Source organism: Poecile atricapillus, chromosome 1, assembly GCF_030490865.1.
Source record: "Poecile atricapillus isolate bPoeAtr1 chromosome 1, bPoeAtr1.hap1, whole genome shotgun sequence".
Lineage (NCBI taxonomy): Eukaryota > Metazoa > Chordata > Aves > Passeriformes > Paridae > Poecile > Poecile atricapillus.
The window spans coordinates 88,267,327-88,290,018 of record NC_081249.1 but is presented as its reverse complement, the minus strand read 5'-3'; the positions used below and the strand labels follow the sequence as shown (position 1 = coordinate 88,290,018).

At 44.9% G+C, this 22,692-nt stretch overlaps 1 protein-coding gene across 3 annotated transcripts in view; it reads left to right on the top strand.

Moving 5' to 3' along the window:
• The first annotated feature begins 13,152 nt into the window (after window positions 1-13,152).
• FAM131B (family with sequence similarity 131 member B) overlaps window positions 13,153-22,692 on the top strand; it is a 32,838-nt gene continuing 23,298 nt past the window's right edge. For all 3 annotated transcript variants that reach the window (XR_009280755.1, XR_009280754.1, XM_058865212.1), the window contains exon 1: window positions 13,153-13,473. Coding sequence is in view for 1 of the 3 variants with exons in the window: in XM_058865212.1 (XP_058721195.1) it covers window positions 13,446-13,473 (28 nt within the window). In the remaining 2 variants the exon portion in view is untranslated. The remainder of the gene's footprint in view (window positions 13,474-22,692) is intronic.

Below are 22,692 nucleotides of genomic sequence, written 5' to 3'. Positions count from 1 at the left end.
GATGTTACAGTTGGACTCAGTGATCTTAGAGTTCTTTTCCAAGCTGAACAATTCTATGATTCTATGTAATTCACCTTGGTATGAGGTCTCCTAGGATCTGCTGTGCTCCCACGGCACAGCCTCTCCTGGATTGCTCCTTGCTCCCTCCCTTCAGCAGAGTGTTCTCTGTGTGAAAGACAACATCTGGCCCAGATTGTCCCCTGCCAGGCTGCTGCTCACACCCCTTGTGGAGGCCATGACACGTGCAGAGCTGTCTTTTTTCTGCCCAAACAGCAGTTTCAAGTTGGTGCGCCTTAGTGCCATTGTGGGATGTGTGTTGACAGCTGGGTGCCACACACAGAGAGCTGTTCTGGGGACACCAGAGCCTCATGAGACAGCAGTCCTTACAAGCCTCGTCATCTCCCTGCCTCTGTGCATCTGGCACGCAGTCAGGAACGCTGTTTGCAAAGGTCATGAGTTCTGGAGACGTCCCTGAATGACCAGCTACCCAGGACATAGAGCTATAGCATCTCTCTGCTGGTTCTCTTCAAAACCGAGTCTGCTGTGCAAAGCACATGCCAGAAGAGTGTGTCCTCAAGAAAGGGAGCTGTTCAGCAGCTGCAGAGAGCCTCTGTGCTCTCTGGAAAGGGCCACCGTAGGTGCTCAAATCCCACTGTGAAGGTACTGCATGCTACACGTGCACGTATGTACACACTCAAAAGGCATTCCACCCACACACAGTTAGACTGTCCTGACTAAAACACTAGAATAGGCCAAAACCCTATTCAGAAAAGAAAAAAAACCAACCCAAACCCTTGCTGTGTCATGAAACACTTTTTTAGTGGGGCAAATCAGCCATATACACATAAGAGGGAGCAAAGTATCCCTGTGGTATGACCTTGGTCATGCCAGGATGTGACTGGCCATCAGAGCAACCAGACAGCCAGAACAGGGCACTGGGGTGGTGGCTGTCCAGGGAAAAAGCTCCATTTCCAGCAAAGCTGGCAGGTCTTTATCCTAGACAGAGCCATGACAGGGACTCTGGGGCAGGAGGTACAGCTCCCAGATGAATTACCACTGCTGTTTCCTTATCTCCTTTCACCAAAGTTTCCTGCTGCTTCTCAGCAGGCAGTGGCCTGCAATTCCATGGCTCCCGGGGATGGCTCACTGGCAGGCTTCCTTCCCCTCACACAGCCCTCCCACAGCTCCTGCTCTCTGCTGCTGGGCTCTGTGCCCAAAAAAAAAGGATGCAAGCAGGTTGTCCCAGTGGATATCTCTTCCCTCAGGTGCTGTATGACCTGTTCTGCAACTCTGGAGAACTGTGAGATGGCTCCTGGGGCATGCCCATGTGTGTGGCTGAGTATGGATGGCCGCCAGAGCCCATTCTGCTCGGAAAGCTGCCATGTCCACATTCCAAGGCATCCTTACCATTTCCTCAGCTGTATGCCCCACCCCTTGCCACCAGCAAGACAAGCCCTGACGTATTTGGCTGTTCTGTGGCAAATATTACTGCTTGTCAGAACTGTCAAAGAAACATATCTGTGTCAGGCTGTTAATTAAAGAGTTCCTGTGTGTGCTGCGAGCCTCTTTCCACCCAAGTATCACGCTGCCATGGCAGAAGTCTCCTTTCTTCACTTATGTAGAGCTGTGAGCATGGCACAAACAAGCCATGCTCCTTCCTACAAACGTGTTTAATCAGATGTAGGTACTTCTGGGTGTTGCATCCTGGTGGATTTAGACAAAAAGTCCCAGGAATAATTCTAGTGTGTGTCTGCATCAGGGGGAGGGTGCTGTTTCCTGGGAAAAGGGTTCTTCTCCCCCATCCTCCCTATGACAAAGCTGCAACACAAAAGCAAGCTCCCATGTTCTCATCCTGAGCCTCCTCCTGTGTGGTACAGGACAAGTTCTGTTGTGGTTTCCCAGGGAAGCATCTGTTGCTGCTGCTTGGTACGGGAGGGAGAGAGATGCCGAGCTACAGACCCAGTAATATTAACCAGGGACAGGATCCTGGTCACTCCAGTAGCCACATGGCACGTGCCTGTCCCAGTGCTACTGCTTTCTTGCATAAGAACTGAGGTAGCCAGGTAAGCAGGGACAGGAGACTGTTAACTCTGTGTTTCATAGTGTGCCTACAAAGACGTGCCATGCGTATGCCAGGGCATGCTGGACTTGTGGATTGTTAGGAATACACAGAGGCAGATTGCTCTTGTGAGGAAGAATGAAGCCTGCTATATAGTCCATGCCTGCATTATCTACAGGGTGTGGATCCTGCAGCAAGCCAGCCTCTCATAAAACCGAGTAATTATTTAACTCCATTCTGGAGTCCTGGCAAAACCTAGTATGTACACAGTGTAGATGATCACAGAACCAAGGCCCTGGAGCAAAGCAACAGACCAACCAAACAGACAATACAGGCATATGGTCCCACAGTCTGCTTGCAAAAAAGAAAGAAAAAAAAAGGCCAAGGCCAAATGTTATCCATGAGCTGCACAGTAAAACACCATATGAGTACAGCTTTAAGAGGTGCAGTCCCTCAAGCCCTTGCCTGCCAGTCATCCAAAAGCAAAAGGTGTGAGGCTATGTGAAGTTTCCTGCAGCTCCCAGGTTTAGTGCATGTGGCTACAAGTACCTTTGCCAGTTAATTTACTGATGGTATAAATAAAAGGATGACCAGAGAAAAATCTCTGACTGTTTCATGGTGTTTTCAGGAAAACTAGCAGAGCCTTGCAGTGGAGCTACCATCCTTCCAGGGGCAGCTAGGAGTCTGTGACAAGTGACAACTTAAGGGAGAGAGCTGGTCTTCAAGCAGAATATGGTTTTCAGTAGGTTGAAAATATAAGGTGTAAGAGGCTTTACTACAGATCTGTGCCAAGTTCCTTCCATATCCAGCAGCGTGATCGAGCACTGTGTGAAAGCCACTGCCTGGAGGATAGGGTAGTAGTGGTTACAGGCCACCATTGCCAGTGCTTTGTATCTAATCCAAGTGATATTGAGAGATCAGCAGCCACAGCTATCACTCAAAAGGCAGGAGAGATCCTCAAAAAGCATTCCATCTTGTATTACTGAGTCACTGACTATCTGCACATTTGTGGAGGTGCATTTCCTTCAATGAAGGCATTCTTCAGTTGCCTTGATGAAGGTCAGTATGATGACCACGGTACTTGGCAAACCTGACCCTTTGCTTTCGTGGCTCATGAAAAAAGTTGTTTGGAACCTATAACCATACCCAAAACACTGCAGTTCCCCTATGGACCACTTTAAATATGCATTTGGCCAGATGCAATCAACATGAAGGTCATCTGTGTTTAGGTTTCATCTGCAAATATACTTCTTCCCTGGGATTCTTGAGTGCCAGGTAATGTCTGACACTGCTGGCTAAAGGTTGGGAGCAACAAGTAGTGAAAGATGCCTGGAAACTAAGCCAGCAGAATCTCACCAAGTTGCTAATGAAAAGAGGCTCAGGTTATCAGGAGAGTCCTATCAAACCATTTTCTGCAGAGTGACTGATGGTTTCAGAGACAGTGTTAGACTTGCTGCTGCCAAAGGAAATGAATGGGATGTTTACAAAGCTATTTCAGTGTTGCTTGTTGCTTTTCTTGGGCGTCCACCAGCAGCTTTCTCTCCAACACCTTGGTACATAGTGTTCAATGCCATGAGAAGGATTACTGAGTCCTACCAGCACTAATCCTTTTGCTTCCTGTTTATTTAGCCTTTGTGGCCATGCTTTCCAAAACCTCTGTCCTCCCAAGATGGTAATCAAGCCTCTATTTTTAAGAATACAAAAAAAATAAAAAAAAAGAGACAGATCTGGTGAAAAGAAGGGCTATATTTGGTTTTGAAGTAAACGAGAAAATATTGTGGATTTGTGTAAGAGTGTGTCAAATTTGAAACAGTGCAAGAGCCACATATTACATCCAGTCAATGTACAGACAAGCACAGATATAACACCCTGAAAGGGAAGGAGCTTAGTTCCACTTGTCACTTGCTTTGGACACATTGGACAGCCTGCATTTCTCCAATGCAGTAAAACAGCTCCTATTTTCTCCTGATTCAAGAAAGAGGAAATCTGCAGAGAGGTCCAAATTTAAACGCACATATGGGATACTGTCTGTATCCACTCCCTCTGAAGTTTCAGAAGGAGGCATTCCACAGGGGCTAGACTACACACTGCCAGTGAGCCTTCTTGAGGAAGGAGACTGGGAAAAGTTCATAATTGAAGAATATGATGAGGATCTGGTTGATACTGTTCATTGCCTCTAACTTCTTAGATGATATCACTGCAGACAGATATCAGCCCTTTGGTGCCAAAAGCCTAAATTCAACTTAATGACCTTAGCTTGCAGTCAAGATTAGAGGGACACTAAATTGTAGACATTTTTGCTCTTTAATGTTTCATATTCTCAGGCCCCTGGCTTGGTTTTGAGGCTGGAATGACTCTTTCATTACACTCAGAATTCATTTTGTCTTTCAGTCTACACTGATGAGAAGCCTACAATATGCTCCATCCTGCTTTGCTGTCTTAGCAGATTATACCAGAGTCCCAGAGTCTCCACTTGTGTTTGCTTTTGACTCAGAAATTGTTGTTCTCCAAATCCCTGCACCTCCAAGCAAGGAATGGAATTTCAAGTTACATAGTTGGTGCCTGAAGAATTCCACTCTCCTAAACAAAGCAATTATTTATGGGACTCCAGGGACCATGAGAACAGAACTCTCCTCATCTACAATCATTTCAACTCTTTCTCCCAGCTGACAGTAAACTGAGGCAGAAGCGGTAAATATGAAAATATGATGTTATCTTACCTGTTGTGGATTAAAACAAATTTTGGGGTGATAGAAAGGAAATGCAGCCTTCTGTGAGAGCAGCTGAAAGCTGAGGCTTTGCCTTAGCCCAGTATTGATACACAGCACCTGCACAGACCATGTGGTGCAACAATAAACATTATTATTCCAATATTTTCTAGTAGCCATCTCTTCAATTGGATTGGTGGATTTCTTTCAAGATTCAGCTATGATCCCAACAAATCTGACGATGGGGTGCTCCTTCCTGAGCTGCTTCTGATAGGTGATGCCTCCTAGGCAGAAGTGCCATCAGGATGTCAAGTGTTGCAAGACAGTAAGAAGAAAAAGCAGTGAGGCAGCCTCTTCTGAGACCCTCCTCCTCAAATTTCAGTGGAGAACACAGAATGCAGCAAGGTCCAAATGTGCTTATCAAGGTGGTTGCCAGCAGGTAAAAACATTAGACCTCAGAAGACTTGTAAACAGATGGGAATGGAAAGGTCACCTCCAAATAAGCACAGAGGGAAGCATCCTGGATCCCACCATATTCCTTATGGACTGCAGCAGAGCAGAGCAGAGCAGGTAGATGCATTCACATCTTCCAGAAACAGCAGCAGGCCTGACTTGTTTCCAAAAATAGTTTGAGTCAATGTTGATTTGCCAGAGCCTACTCACAACAGCTGTGTGCTCTATGCTAGAGAGTAATTTCTGGAGATTTTTTTAAAATAGGAGGGCCATTCTGTCAGTGCATGAGTGAACAGTTTAAGTCGATATTTTGCTTCAGGATACATAATACTGTCATTATTCCAGATATTAAAATTCGGTAGCGAGGACAGAATCGGTAGCTTTTAAAATAAGAAGTACTTTTCTTTGTTCAGGCTTGCTTTTAAGGTTTGGGTTATTTTGGTATGTTTTTATTAAGATCTGTAAAACTACAAAACCACATTGCAGAAAAAGCCTCACCACCTTATTTTTAAAACAGTTAGTATCCACAGTTTCTCTGAGTTTGTAGGCCCCCATCTCCAATATATCAAAGGGAGAGAGTGAGGAGATGACAACTGATACTTTGTAAGGCTAAAAATATTGTGCCTTTTTACATAACACTGGGAATTTAAAAAGCACATTAACTGCTTGCAGATTATTTTTAAAAATGCAGTTTGAGCAACACCACTAGTATACATTCAACTGACATTTAGGAGAAGGAGTATGCTGTGTGCTTCACTGCTGGGAAATGAGACATTCAGTAGAGGATGAAGTAAATGTTTAAAAAAAGGCAAAGTAAGACTCAGACTGCACCAAAGATATTTTCACCCTAATATACATTTCACAGTTATGTCACTGGGGGTGTCTTTTTTTTGAATGCATATCAAGTAGCCTTTTTGACCTTCCACAGCAACCTCCTCAGACCTCCCCTCCTGTCACTACCTACCTGATGATGAGGAACCTTCACGTTCTCAGTGTCATTGCCAGAGGTTCAACAAATTCTTTTTTTACTCCAGGAAGTTCCTTTCTTTTTTCCTCCCCACTCATTGGCATCTGCTGAGCCCTTCCCAGCAGGGAGGGAGTGGGAAAGAGTCCCTTATCTGAACTCACTGATCTTCCCATTTCACTTGCTGCTGGAAAAGCCCCAGGCCATGGCAGAAGAAACTGGAATTTCAGAGCATGGCCCAGCCTACCTCCAGTCTCACTCTGTGTGAACAGGCATTTAGCTGTCTCAGACACAAGCAAGGACATATGAGGATGCAGAATGGATTTATGAAAGATGCATTTCAGGAGGGTGTCGCTGAGTGGGTGAAGTTTGTGACAGATGAGGCAGCCTAGACTTGCTAATTCTTTGGTGCTAAGCTGCAGTTCCAGAGAGTGCCGGGTCTCCTGCTCGAGTGGCAGGTGATGCCTGGTCACATGCTCTAGGTCACTGTGCTACAAAGGCATGGGGGAGATGCTACCAGAGCATCACCACAGCTCCAGATGGCAAATTCCTTTCCTGTGTCTTCTAAAAAGTCCTGAAATGGGAACTATAAAAAAACGAGATCTTATTATGTCTGGAACTCAGCATGACACTTCTGCATGACTCTGGATAAAAATCAAACACGGATGAAGATGCTGAGAGAATATTACAACCTATATTAGAACCTGCAAACCAGTATTGTTCTGAAAAACCAGGAAGCTACAAATTCTTAAGAAAAACTAATGGAAGGCATATATCAAGGTAAGGTGAGAAAAGAATGGTGAACACTGAGTATTGAACATTTATTTCTGTACCAATACTTCAAACCCAGGTGTTATACAGAAAGCTGATTGCATTTTAATAAAATACTGCCAAATTAAGCAAGGTCACACAACAGGGATCTTGCAGCAAAGCATGCATGTGAGGCCTGTCTGTTGTTAAGTTACAGGTGGCCCACTCCTTGCCAAGGCTTTGTGTTGGGAAGACATGCCTCCCCACTGTACAAATTCTAATTTGTTTCAGAAAAATTTTCTAAATTTCATCTTGCATTGAAATAAGTGTGGTTTTAAGGCATCTGGCAAACATCAAAGTATTTAATTCCTCTGAGTAAGATTGTCCTTAATTTGGGACACTGTCAAATGTTCAGTTTCCAGTAGATGATGCCAGCATGTCCCAAGCATGTCTTTCTACTCTAGCAGCAAAGGCCACTTTGAGAATTCATCACGAAGAGGAGAAAATATTTCGGTGCTCACCATTATGTTTCTTCAGCAATATGGGACAAAATACCCAGGAGGCTGTGGATTGATTAATTCTATCTCAGCACTGAACCAATATGCTGCCTTGAAGTTTTTTATGGTCTCTGGGTGCAGGAAGAACAAGATCAAGTTTGCTGGAGTGTGAGTGGAGGTAAGCATGAGCTTATATCACAGCATATAATGCAAACATATCCTACCTCTCCCCACCTGTTGTCTCTTCGGTTGATTCACACAGTCTCAAATATTTTTCCAGCTTGAAAGGACCCATTTCTGTGAGATGAGTTGCACCACTTTCAGGATCTGAACTACATTGGCACTGCTTTTTTTCATTCTTTAAAACCTCATAAAAAAACCTTTCTGTTTGTCTTCTGCAGCAAAGGAGCTCTGAAGAAAGAAGAACTGCATGAGTCATTTTGCTATCTCATTTCCTTTTCGGTCCACACGAAAATCCTATCAGTAGCTAATACAGCTTGATGTAGAATTAACTCTTATGGCATCTAGTACATTACTTCTATGAAGCAATTACTGAGATTTCTGCCAGAAGTAGCTTTTACTGGGGAATCCAAACTGCCAGTGGCAGGAGGCCAGCAGTGAAGCATATTGGAGCGACCGTCCCTGGAGGACGATTCCTGCCTCTAGAGATCTGATAGAGATACTATTTTTGTAAACATCTCCTACTCATGAACTTCATAGGCCTTTGCATATTTTCCACAGAAGACACATCTTGCAAGAAGCATGTAGGAAGTTTCTCCATGTCTTCTGTGATAGTAGCTGGTCACAAGATATTACATAACGATTTTAAAAAGGATCGCAGAAGGTGGACATTCATTTTCCAGAGTACATGGGACAATTGACATGGTTGCCAATGACACCTCTGAGGACAGAACAGACAAAAGCAAGACATTTTGCATTATTTGGTGCTTGGTGATGTTTACTTGAAAGTGGGACATTAGTTGGCAAGATTTATATTGTTTTTTCTTTTTGTTTTAGCTGGTTCTAGTGGTAGCTTCGGAAGATGACAGGGGCACATTACCTACTGTGATATAATCTGCATCCGTGATAATTAATTGATGAAAAGAATAAATTTACTCAGCAGGTAAGACAGTGACAATAGCTTTGTGTTTTATAAGCAGTGTTTCTTTGGAAGATGCTGTTCCAGTATGTATAAATCATAAGATCTTTATATTTATATAGAGATACAGGGAACATCTGGTAAAATAGATTTAATAGATTCATCAGTGGCTTATAGAAAAGATGAGCACTGTTGAACAGCTGTCTCTTAAAACACAAATAGTTAACAATTTACAGCATAAGCTGGTCTACAGGGTTATGATGCAAGCCTCAGGGAAGGTTGCTAAGAACTAGACTAGTTCTAAAACTGCTTTGCTCTGTGCTGTTATCAACCCCTCTATCACGGGAGTGACTATCAGTCACAAGGTGACTGTCTTTAGATTTGCTGGAATTATGTTTTACTCCCCACCCATCCCTGCCAAGACTTCCAGTGACTGCTCTGTGTGCAGGCCATGGTGGGGAAGAGACCATTGGAGGCATGGATCCTTGTCGGTTCCCGTTTCACCTTGGCATACAACCGCAGAAATAGGTGGTCCTCACCTAGGAGCTTACTGATTATGGTATTTCAATTCCTCTGTTGCATTCATGGCAAAACTGAAGGAATGAAGGAAGAGGAAAGTCAGGGGATCTTTATGCTGCACCTCCTCCAGCAGCATCCTTGACCTAGTTTGGGCAGCACTGAAGCTCTGTTTTGCAAACAGAAGTTGCTAATGGCAGTGACCTACAGAACACAACAGGTCGAACATTCCTTCCCTTCTGCCAGCACGCCCCTCACAACAGGGGCTGTGGAAAGGGAGGTTTTCAGATCTGCAGTAAACAGAGGGGCACATAATTTCACCCATCAAACAAATAAATTAGGAGGTTTCAAGGGGCTATTTCCTACTGCTCCTTCCCTCTGAGACACCCAGCTATGTAAAAGATCTATCCGTGTTTCTCTCTAGATATTTAAATACCTCCCTCTCCCAAACCTGTTCGCAAACTTACATTTACAAAGATCTTTCAGACCAGCATGTAAATCAGCATTTACCAAACAAATTTTGTACACAATTTCCTACATGAAATTGTAGCCTCATTGTTTAAGAACGAACCCACAATGCTCAGAGAAAATATCCAGAGCCTGTCAGAAAGTGTATTTCAAAGAAAACAAAACCCTTTATGTTCTGTCATTTAACTCCAGTTCCTTGCAGCAGAAGTGGGAATACTGTTGCTCAGGAACTGCAAGGACAAAAACGGTGGGGGACAGTCAGATTTATGCTCTGTTTCAGTCCCTTGTTCAGAGATTCAGTCCTGTCACCTCCCTCCTACGAGAAAATTCTTATGAAATCATATTCTTATTAAACCATGTATTTCTTCAAAATGTAAAATATCTACTTTTCTTATGGTACTACATGATAACATTTTAACTGAGTTTAGAAAGTATGTTATTGGCTTGATGAAAACTAGAAACTGCTCACTGATGATGAATTGCATAAAACCTACTGTATAGAAGAGCTGAGCAACTGGGTGAAAGCTCAGCTCTTAACAAAATCTTCTCAACTTCTAATGAGAACGAAATTAACTTTAAATATGGAGATTTATGTAAATATAAATAACACATAATATTATGTAAACATAATAAATAAAGGTGTGATTAAGAACCAAAAGATGGGGAAGAGTCTATCCTTTCATTAAACTGGCTATATTAGAAATGAGAGATGAAGCACGGCTGTAGGTGCCAAGACAGGTATTGCTTCCAGCAGCTAAGTGATATTGATTTCAAATTAAAAAAATGAGGGAGCTGGTGGCATCAGGACATGCGAGACAGCCACAAGACAGACCAATAGTTCTGTGGAGTGAATGAATGGACACTTGGGTATAATCCTTCTTTCCAGTTCTTTTTTTCTGCTGTGCTTGTCTGGCAGCAGCATGGGTGCTTGCCAGATCCTGTGTAAACTACTACCTCACTAAAGCAGCAGCAGACAAACCCATGAAGACCTGGAAAGCAGCTTTTCAGGCAAGGTAAGTGCTAGGACTTGCTCACCTGCCTGTGGAATCACACCCTGAGGCAGAAGTCAGAGCAGGTTGATGTAGATGATATTGTATCTTGATGAAAGGAAAGACAAATGTGCGTTTGCTAGGATTTGGGATGTGACTTTGAGGTTGAGGTAAAGTGATGGACAAGCTCAGGGGGAATAAAGAAAGAAAAGTCAGTGACTTGTTTGAAATCTTCACTGAAAAGGAAACCACAGCAGAGTTCACTCAGTGCAGAAAAAAGGTTCACAGAGGAACAGATTTAGATTTGGTGGGTGGGTGAGAGGGAGAAGGGGATTAAAATGAAACCAGACTCTCTGAACAGAGGAAAAGAAATTGCCCACAGCTGTGTCAGTAATACATCTTCTCAAGCCAGGGTGAGGTGCAAATGCTGTTTGGTGGGGTTTGGTGAAACTGCTGAGGACAGCTGCCCTGATCGATCAGTCCACAGGAGACTGTGGGTGACAACAGTTGTCTGGGCTGCCACCAACTTACAAAACATTTACCCAGAACAGGACTTGTGTCTTAATATACCACTCTTCCCATTGTAATCTGCTTTTGTTTCCCTTTTCCTCACATTTTCAGCCCTAGAGATCTGCTTTTTAGAGATGGCGAAACACCTCTGGTTAACATACTACCAGACCTATTCTTTCCCAGTATTTTTACAACCTAGGTTAGAAGGGTGTAGACATGTCAGGAAAAGTATCTCTAGTAAGTCATTCAGAAAAACGAGATGAAAACTGATAGGTTTGGAAATATATGGGGGAGGTGGAAGGACTGAAATAGGGAAAGAATTCTAACTGTGGAAAAACTTCATCCTCAGCAGAGATCTAATGCATTGTACCCAGTGATAAGCATTGTAGCACCAGAGCCGACTGGCCTCGGGCACTAGAGACGAGGGGACTGTGATCTCTTACACTTCAGCAGCGTCATGTTCACCATACATAGTAATACCTCCAATGTCATGAAGAAGGAAAAAGATAAAATAGCTGCATATATTCAGACAGTGTTTTGGGGATTTTTTTCTGCCTTTGTCTTTCCTACGTAGATTTTATTTTGTAAATTGACTTTATCTGAGTAGACTTCCTGCTTGTTGTTTCAGAGGGTCAAACAAAATAAGTTCTGCCTGAAGTATTTTTTTTTCTCCTTATTTTTTTCCTTCTCTAGGCTGACTGTAAGTTGTGAATGGAAAAATGAATTAACTTACCTATTCTTTGGTACTGCTGTTAATGAAGACTGATCAGCTGTCTTGAGTGACTTCTCAGCAATGCTGACAAAAACTGAATTTTCCAAGCACGAGGATGAGACCAAAATGGCTCATATGGGATGAGCAAAATTCAACTTGCCGTTACTAGAGATGGGTGGAAGGATGCTGATGAGATCAGAGAGGCTTTTTTTGGGCAAAGGAGGCAGAAAGGGCCAGGGAGAAATTGTGAGCATTTCAGAGAGTGGAGGTGGAAGAAGCAGACCGGGGAGAGTCCGTGGTGCTGGGGAAGCAGGCCAGGAGGACACATGCCACAAATGCCACAACTGCCTGTTGCTGGTACCATCAGGTGAGAAGAATTTGGGCTGTGAAAGGAGCTGACCTAACCACACCTTCTCCATCTGCAGAGATTCCTCCTCACTGCCACGTTAGCGGGGAGGACGTGGGAAAGGCCTCAGCGATCATCCTTAATGCTGGGTTTGTTTCCTTCCCCGTTATGCGGTGCCAGGGGCAGAGGCCGGGCTGCGCCGCTCGCCTGATCCCCGCGGCCCGGAGCCCCGGGGGCGGATCGGACCGCGGGGAACCTCCGTTCTCCCGCCGGATCGCTGCCGGGGCCGCTCCGCGGGCCGCCTGCCCCTCGGCAGCTCCCGCAGTCGCTGCGGGCATGGCTGCGACTGCACCGGCACCGCGCCGGAATCGGCACCAGCACCGGCACCAGCACCGCGCCGGAATCGGCACCGGCACCGCGCCGGGCCGGCTCAGCCGCGCGGGAGCGCGCCCCGGGGAGGCGCGGCGCGGCCGCTGGGGGGCTGCCGGTAACTGAGTCGGGTCCGCAAGTGTAGTTACCGGGAAACCGCGCCCGCCCCGCCTCCATCCATCCATCCATCCTTCCATCCATCCATCTATTTATCCATCCGTTCGTCCATCCATACATACATCTGTCATCAGCCTCTCGATGTTACTGCTTCTTCTTACGGAGACGCACCCGCCGCTCACCCACCTCCCCCCCTGCCCACCTGCTTTACTCTTACGGGGACGCGCCCGCTGCCCACCCGCCTCCCCCTCCGCTCCCGGCCTGCGGCACCGCCCGCCGCTCACCTGTGCCCGCCCCGCCCCGCTCCCCCGGCGGGCGGGAGGGGCTTCGGGCCGCCCCCCGCTCCGAGCGCATCCCGCGCTGTCCCGTCCTGCCCGCCCGCCCGCCGGGGCCCCTCGCCGCCGCCCCGCCGCCGGCCCGTCCCGCGCTCCCCGCGGGCAGAGGGGCGGCCCGGCCCGCCCGGCGCTGCCTCCCCTCCCCGGGCCGCGGAGGGCGGCAGCCAATCGGCGCGGCGCTGCCGGCCGAGCTGTTTACCCAATCTCAGCCCGCCCCCCGTCGGGGAGCCGGCAGCGGGGGGCGGGCGGGCAGCGGGGGCTCGGCGGCGGCACCGGCGGGGCCGCGGCAGCGCACGGGGAGCCGCGCGGGGCGCGGAACAAAGCGCGGAGGCGCGGCGGGGGCAGATGACAGCCTGGCCCGCGGGCTCCCCGCCTCGCCCCGGCGGGGGCACCCCGCGCTCCTACCTGACCATGACCCCGCGCCGCTCCCCGCTGGGCCACCCCGGCGTTTCCCACTGAAGGGACCGGCTCCTTTCCGACCTCCGCCGCTGCCTGCCTTCTCCGCCTACTCGCTGCTGAGGCTGCCGCCTCTCCCCGGAGCCCCGCCGGAGTGATGGGCTGCATCGGATCCCGCACCGTGGGTAAGGCGTTGGCGGGGACGGCGCCAGAGGATGCTCGGGCAGCCGCGGCCCCCGCCCGGGTAGCGGCACGGCAGCCCCCGGCAGGGCGGGCGGCGGGTCGCCCCTCGCAGCCCCCTCCCGGCTGCCCGTGCAGCGCCATTAGCTGCGTGCGACCCTTCCCCACCTCGCTCTCCCGTGGCGTGACGGGGCTCTGTGGCGGAGCCGCTGGCCTAGGTGCTGGAAGCGGGGCGGCGGGACGTGCCCGGGGCCGGGGGTCGTCTGCCCGTGTCACCCGTGACGAAAGGTCGCCGAACATGTGGGTCAGTGCGGCGCCTCCGGAGAAGGGGGTGGGTGCGGGGCGTGCCGTGCCGTGCCTCCCGAAGCGGGATCAGGCGGCCGGCGCTGCCTCCTTTGCTCGGTAAGGGTTTATTGTTATCCGAGGATACATAACGCTGCATGATCTGCACGTCTTCTTGTCTCCCCCTTCCCCCTGCGTAGACTTCAATGGAGAAGAGCAAACAAAACTGAATCCCTTCCCTCTCGCAGAGCTATTGCGAGGGGACACGGGGAGGGATCGCATCCTTCCACTGGGCCATGCCATGCACATTTTTAACCAAAAGATCCCGAGCCTTCAGGCTATGTAACCCAGCTCTCCTCTCCTACACGCATGCAGATACCGAGAGGTCTCTTGATCTTTAAGCACAGGTATCTACAGGTAAACACAGCATCCTGGGCACACTTTCTTCCCTTCAGGAATTTTCTTTTTCTGTGCAAACCACAGGTACAGCTCCATCAGTTACAGGGGGATATAAAATTCAATATGCCAAAAGAATCTCTAAGAGCAAAACAGACTTCATTTGGCAGTACATCGCTCTCCCAAGCCGCTCCACTCTGTCTCTCCCAAGAGTACGCAGGCATCTGTGGGAAAAGGAGATCTCTGAGGACATCAGAATTGCACCACTGCTCCAGATGGAGGGACTGTGTCACCCCAGAGTAAATCTGAGGGACTATGTCAAAGCCTGGTGCTGTGACACTTCTTGTCTCAGTGGGAAAGCCCTTTGTGAGCACTTGCAGGGAACCATCTACTCCTGCAGCAGCAAACTTTAAACTACAGAATCCAGTTTCTACTTTGGGAATTAATTCCTGTATCTAGCCAGTCTCTTAGCGGTCTCAAATGTCCTTATGACCTAGAGAAATCTCTTACGTGTCCACATGGCAAAGATCATTGCAATATTTCCCTTGAGATTCTTCAAGCTCACCTGGACCACTGTCTCTGTAGCGTATCAGGACACGTATTGCCTCCATCTCCTGCCTTACCCTTATCCTGCACACACCCACACTGCCAAGGACATTATTGTCCTGTTAGCCGGGTAATTATTGATACACCTTTTATCGATGTGTGTCTGAACTGACAGCGTTAATTCTTGGTCTCTCTTCCCACAATGCTGTTGAAATAAAGAGCAAACATGCATTTAGTAGCATCCACTCTCCACTCCAAAATGTGGTTAGGATGTAGTACAAACTACAGGTGTTTGTTCCTATGCATGGCAGCGTTTTTATGATCTGTGACTTGGAATCTGTGTTACAAAGAAACCGCTGGTATAACTGAGCTGTTGCAAGTGTCATTCTCATATGAGATTATATGTATGTTTATATATATATTTATAAATGTCATACAGTTGTGTGGGCATAGATGAAATCAGAAAATAGCATCTATGCTGTGTCGATGGGATAATGACAGCTGAAAATTCACTTTGCAAATTGCAGTCCTTCAAGACAGACCTTAACGGTACAGATGTTTGAATTCTCATACAATAGAGATTTTTGGTTGGTGTGATACACGTTCATTCTTGATGGTGATAGCTCAGTGGACTTTAGGGACCTGTTTATACAGTTAACTGAGGAGTTTTTCTTGCCCTGGTGTTATGAAGGTGTGGGCTAAGGGGGAATTGCACAACTAAGATTATGGTCTCTGTGGGAGTCAGATATGAATGTAGTAATACTGCCTGATGCCTGAAACTTTCACACTGCTTTGCTTTAGAAGGGGCTTATTCTCTTGTCAGTCCTAGAGGCTGGATTTAGTGAAGGTGGGATCCTTGGGTTTTATTTGGACTACTCCACCTAAGGAATTTTGTTCAGAACAATTCTTACTTGGCAACCTAGATTTTTGGCTCCAGCCTTCCTGGAGTTATCGAGAGGATTCTTCAGACGTATTTTGGGAAATCAGTGCTTTGAAGTACTAGGTCTGAGCAGTAGGATGTGGTTGGAAACTAACATCCTAGCGTGAGCAGAGCTTTGTGTTCTCCCAAGTGTATCTGGTTAGATTTGTGCAGAATTAGTTCAGTATACAGGCTCTGTATTGCCTTGCCAAGACCAGGTAGGTCCTAGAGAAAGGAATGCTATGCTTGTATTGGTTTTACCTTGGAATTTGCATGGAGCAGATTTTGAACTCAGAATTCAAGAGGTTTTAATTAGTGATAGAAAGCTCATAATCAGTCACATTTAGTTTATTCACCACACAAGGGCTAGTGCAGGATTGTGCCCTGAGCTTGCTCCAGGCCTTTTTCCATTCCAATTTTAAGCAAGCCACATGATTTCTTCATCTCCCGCAGGGATGTTTTACTATGATCTAGTTAGATGTCATAGTTTGCACATGTTTAGTGATGTGCAACTTTACATTTTCTTTCCTAAATATGAGTTTTCTGGTCATTTCTCCCTGGGGAAAAGTAATTGAGAGGGTCATAACAGAGCAGCTCCATATGTGATAATTGGAAGTAGAGTCATAGACAATCTTTAAATTTTATAGAGGACAACAGAATGGCAATGATCACATTATGATTTCCTAAGGTATGAAAAAAGCTGAAAAGTGATCTTAAAAGGCTAACCTGATATCCAATCACCTTCAAGTCACTTCTCAATGTCATACATGTGCTTTGTGTAACATGGCATAACAGCAATTACTCAGTGAGAGCTGGAGGTGGCTTCTTCCTCTGGTAATGGCTACAAGTCACGTCTGTGTGTTATCCCATTATGGTTCCTAGAGAGCTGCCTAGAAACTCTCATCACAGCTGAGTCTCAGTTTCAGGGAATGTACAGAAGAATTTCCACTGAGGTTGCTGGACAGTTAAGGCTGTAAAATCCAGCTGGGAACTTTGTAGACACTTGAGTGCCAACCAACTAAATGCCAAAGATCAGCTTGATTGTTGTCAGTAACTGAGTTAACCAAGTTTAGGGTTTCAGGTCTGCATAGGTGTCTGAATGCAAGTGTACCTTTGACTACAGCTTAGACATCTCCTCACACTGGCTGTTCTGATTAGTGTGACAAGGTTTCTCTTAATTCCTTGAATGGATTTAAATTAAGAGAAAGCTTAAGCCTGTTAAGCTCAAGATTGCTGTCTCTTTTTTCCCAGTGGTTTCTCTGATTTCTCTCATGTCTTTGCACAGAAGCCTGTAGCAAACATGTTTTGTGAATGTGATGTAAAATGGTGAGAGAATATTCCAAGACATTACAAACTAATAGTACTTTCGGGGTGTGAGAGAAGAGAAACTAGAGTTTCTCACACTAAGTGTCAGGAAAAACTTTGTAACTGTGAGAACTGTCAAGCACTGTAAGGGGATTCCCAGGGAGGCTGTTCAGTATCCATTCTTTGAGGTTTTCAAGACCAGACTGGATAAAGCCCTGAGTAATCTGATCTAACCTTATGGCTGACTCTGCTTTGAACTGGAATTTGCACCTCAGGAGGTACCTTCCATTCCAATTATCCTGCGATCCAATGCTTAGGAACTAAACCCTGGAGTGGTTGCCTCTCTGAGTCAGGTTGGACCCACTGCTTTAGTCTTGCTCTGCCAGAGGACCCCAAGTCTATTACATGTCATTAATACACTCCTACATGTTGTCCCCATCACCACTTTCCTTTACTGAGAGTGCCTTGTGTCACAGAATTGCTCACCATGATAACCCCAGCTGCCAGCTGAAGTCCTCTCCGTGTGTTTTTGGTCTGGCAGTTTTGCAAGAACCAGCCCAAGTGACAGCTAGGCTTGTGCACCGAGCATCAGTCACTGCAGACTCTTAACTGTTCAGGCTCTGTCTCAGATGTGACCTGCCAAAGCCAGGTGCCTGGCTTGCTGGGCTCCCCTTCACAAGGAATGGTCAGTGTCCTGCCAGAGGCAGGACTACGTACATCGTATGTTGCTTTCCCACTGGATGGTCTATGCTAAGTGTAAATGAGTGGCCCAGAGCACCCACGGCAGGAGAGATGGAGCAAAAGACTACCCACTCCTAATCCAGCCACTTTAGATTCAGCAGAGTGGGAGCAGGGGTAGGAGGCTGACAGCAGAGGGGTAAAGCAGCTGGAGCAAGCAGTGCACATCCCCTGCATTTTTCTCCTTAGTCATCCCCCCCACTGATCTGTAGGTGTGTGAGGTGAGATCTGTGTTCTACACACTTGGAGCATGAAAAAGTGAGACATCCACTCTGCATACATACCTCACACATATCAAGTATGTATCGAGGTGTCCGATTCCTTCCTCCTTCGCCTTCAACATCTCAGTGAGTCGGTGAAAAGGAATAGAGGGAGGGAGAAGCCTCAGAAAGGAGATGGTAATGCAGAAGGAAACTGAGTCATGAAAGTAGGGATATTTTCATTTAGTTGCATGCACACAGGTGGAAGGGGAAGGAGCACAGAGCTCTCTGTAGAAACTGTAGGTAATGTGAGTAAAAGAGTGGGAATACATAAAAAGGGGTATCTGGGTTCCTCTTGTTCCTCTCTTACTTGGGATAGAGACAAACAAACAGAGGGACAAAGGGACACCTTCCAGATCAGATTGCTTAGAGGTTGGTTTCACTTCACTGCTTGTATTTCTTCTCAGTCTGGCTTTTCCTCTTTTGAGCAATTCTCAATCTGATCACTTTTAGAAACTCAAGTAAAGAGCTCAGGGATGAGCGTGTTTCTGCCAGTAAGATTCTGAGCAGAGACCATCTCCCAGACCTAGCAGCCAGTTGTCCTGAAGGGACAAACACCTGTACACCTGTACAAACGGGTGATCTCTGAGACCTCCCTCTCTCGTCAGGGTTTCTGAAATACAAGTGAGTGGTTTCAAAGTTGTAGTGGGGAGAGGCTAGCAAAGAAGAATGATTGATTGCATAAGCCTGGCTTTATAAGGAAACAGTCCTAAAAACAGTGTGCAAGGTATGTATGTGTCAGAAACAGTCATTGATAACAGAAAACAGTCTTTGGCATGTTGCTGATTGGAGTAAGACTTAAGTGTGTGTACAGTGCAGGAGATGTGATTTGAGGAACAGAACTGAGGAAGAGCATACTAACTTTGTGAACTCCTATGGACAGTAATATTGAAGGAATTATGAAAGAAATGACAAAGGAGCTGATGAAAAAATGGAAGTAATGAATTCATTGGCATGATACAGCTGGGAGTGTTAATTCTATAGACTGCTGTGTATTGAAGCAGAAGTGAACTAATCAATAAATGCTTTAGGCCTGCTTTCTTGGGGGAAAGTAGAAAAAATAGTTTCCAGCTTATTTAATAGGGTTATGCTCTCCATCAGCAAACAACTGTAATTTTAGACTGATACTTAAAACAACCAATTGAAGGTAATTCACAATCATGAGTTTTTAAGCGCCTGGATAAAAAGTCAAAGCTTTATTTTACAAGGTCTTGAAATAGTGAAGAAAGTCTCAAGTGAAAAGCTGGGGCGTTAGCACAACTTTAAAGGTTTTGTGAGATGACATATGTATTTAATTTTATCAATTCATTAAGATTTCCAATAAAATATTAGGACAATATATCAGTGAGAATGGGCTTATACAAAACAGAGCCTGTCAAGCTAATTTAATTTCATTACTTTATGACACTCCTTGCAGCCAAGTACTTCTCTGCTAGAAGTACCTTTACCTACAATCGTGGTAACGGAGGTAAAATATGAGATTGGTAAAAGGTATAACCTTTAATAAGCTAGCAATCAGCTTAGCACCACAAGATTCTTAATTAATATATGAGTACAATACATTTTAAATGCATTTAAATTCAATAGATAGCAAAATAGTAACAAGGAAAGAATCACTGTTGAAAAACTGTGGCTCTAATTTTGCCAAGTACTGTTTGATTTTAACATACTGCTCAAAATCCTGAGGGAGATCTAAAATACTGATAAACTTGATAGGATCTGGAGTGACTGGAAGAACTGCTAAAAATGAAAGTAACAAATGAAAGGGATAAATCACTGATACAGAACAGTTTGATTCATTTTAAGTACTGACAGACTGTGTGTGTGTGTGTGTTTCATTCTAACCAAATATGAGTTCATATATCTAATGGCAGACTGTAGATAGTATTTATGGGACCAGAACTCTAGGTTATAAAGCACTAAACACTAAATAAACTTATAGATACTGGAACTGGTAATCAGTAAATCAACAGCTACTACTGAGATGCTGCAGCCAAGGAAGCTGATGTGGTTCTTTGATCTTGAATATTGAACAGGAGGAGAGAAAAGCATATTTTCCTCTGCATTTGGCACTTGTGAAAAAACTTATTTTTCATCTGCTTTGTCTAATTCTATTATTATCCTTTTGAGAAATACTGAAAAACTGAAGTATGACAAGAAAATAAACACAGAACCGTGAATAAAAACTTACAGAAGTGAATTGATTACAGTCTTTAAGTGTTTGACTGAAGAAAAAAAGCCACCTCAAAGTCATCTGACTCTTCAACCTAGTAGAAAACTGTTAAAATGTGATAGGAGGATGGCAGATACATTCAGATTGGAAATGAGGCAAAAATCAAAAAGTAAAAATACTGAACTATAGGGATAATTTACTGAGAGTTGTACTGAGCCCTCTTTCACATGAACACAATAAAATCAAGATTTTGAAAAATGCTCTAGTTCAAGCACAGCAACTGAAATTAACAAGGGAAGACATTTAGCCTCTATTATTTTAAGGAGGTTAGATTAGATGATCAGGATGTTTCTCTGTGAGTGTGACATGTTCTTGAGTCCAGGAGTATACCAGACTTTTAAATGAAACATATTTTTTATATCCCAGAATGAATGTGGTTGTATTTGCAGATGCTGATCAGACATGGCTCATGGGGAAAGTTTCAGTTCCAAATTTCTAAAGTGTGCTGGAGAAAACAGTTTGGTGACCCAAATGGTGAGCATATGGATTGACATTCCACATGGGAAAAGGAGTTTTAGGGTTTGTACTACTGGCCATTTATGTTTGCTGGCCAGGATGGTGACAGAAAGCTGTGGCAGCCAGAGGAAGATCAAAGAGGCTGTGAAGGCAGGAAGCTCGGCAGGCTGCAGATTAAATGTTTACTTCAGCAGCTATTCAAAGAGCCTGTAAAAGGCAAATAACTTGCCTTTTGCAATGGCTAGGAGGACTTAGTGCATGGTGTTACTACTAAAGAGGCTTCAGCTGACTCAGATTAAGACCGTAGCAGAACATCACAGCCCTCCGCCCCCAGCCTCAAAAGCCCAACAATTTTTTATCGGTTCATTGTGGAAGAAGTTGTGGAATTTTATCCTATGGAACTTTTCCTTGTTGGAGATGCATCACATCAGTTTCAAATCAAAGCCTCAGTGAGGCTCTCAGTGAGAGCAGGTAGACAAAAGAGTGGTCAGATGAGGTTCATTGAAGACTTCTGGAGAAGTTTGAGGCTGAAAGAGCTGAACTGCAGATTGTTATCTGTAATGCCTTCCAGTTGTTTTGGTACAAGAAGATTGGAAGGTAGATGGTGTGATGCCAGTTTTTTAAATGATTTTGAGATCTGGAAAACTACAAGCTAGTAAACAAGATATGTCTAGGTGGCAAGCTGATAAACTTTACTCTGAAAAACAGAATTGGTGCATGCATGGACACACAGGATGTACTGAGAAAGAGTTAACCCTGCTGTTGTTAGTGGATATCACAATTTATAAGTCTGAGAAGAGGTCAACAGGCAATATTAACAGAGGAGGTCCAGTGGCAATAGTCCACTTGGATTTGCAAAACACATTTGTAAAGGTCACTCACCCCAGGCTGTAAAAAGACATGAATCTGCTGTTGAATCAGAGAAGTTGCTTAAGTAGCTGGGTAAAGACAGGAAACAAGGATTAGCATGAAATGTCAGCTTTTCACAGGGATATTTTTTCAAGATTTGTGCATATCCATAAACGATATGAAAAAGGGGGAGGGATACATAATGAGGTAACAAAGTACGACAATAAAGTAATCATTTGGGGCAGAAGGCAGAAAACTGCATGGAGTGATTTGAAAAAGGATTTCACAATATCGAATTATTAGGTCATTTGGTTTCACAGTATCGAATGACATAAATTATGGGTGAAATTTGATGTGGATAAATGTAAGAGGATGCACACAGGCAAAGCAATTCTAGAGTTACATTTGCAATGATGGAGGTTCTGAGTTTACTATTACCATGCAGGAACGAGATCTTGTGGTTATAATGTGCGGCTTAATGCTTAGTACCACTAAAAATGCCAATCAAATGTTAGCAATTAGGAGAAGATTAGGAGAAAAAAATGAGAAACAGCATTATACTATGCATCTATCCATATGGTTCCATCATTTTGATATTTTATAATGCGTTGACCCTAATGGTCTATTCCCATTTCAAGAAGGCCATAATCAAACTAGAAAAGATTCAGAAAAGGGCAGGAAAGACAATCAAAGGTATAGTGTGGATAATATGAAAGGAGCCATTTAAATAAGGATTTCTTAAGTATGGAAATGAGATGGTTAAGGATATGACAGATATCTATAAAATCATTAATTTTCTCTGGGATAGGAACAGCATGGAGAAAATGGTGAGGGAAGACTATTTCAGTATCAATTTTAAAACAGAGTCTAAACATCAAATGAAACTAGCAAGTGGCAAGTTTAAAGCAAATAAAAGTCAGCACTTCCTCATGTAACAGAGAATTCAATTGTGGAAGTACTTGACATAGGATGCTAGGGGTACTAAAAGTCTTTTTTTATCTTAGAAGTGAACAGATGAATCCTTTAAAGATGACTAAATACAGAGGCAATGTCTGTCTTGGGACCTGCTTGAGGTGTAAATTGTGACAGATCAGGACAAATATTCTGGGGAAATATCGCTGCTGTTTCCCCTTTTTGAATTGTTTCCTGTCTTTCTTACACATCCACTTCCACTTTAAGGACAAACTTATAGCCATCCCAAACTAATACTAAATTCCTCCTTTCCCACCAGTTGTCAAAA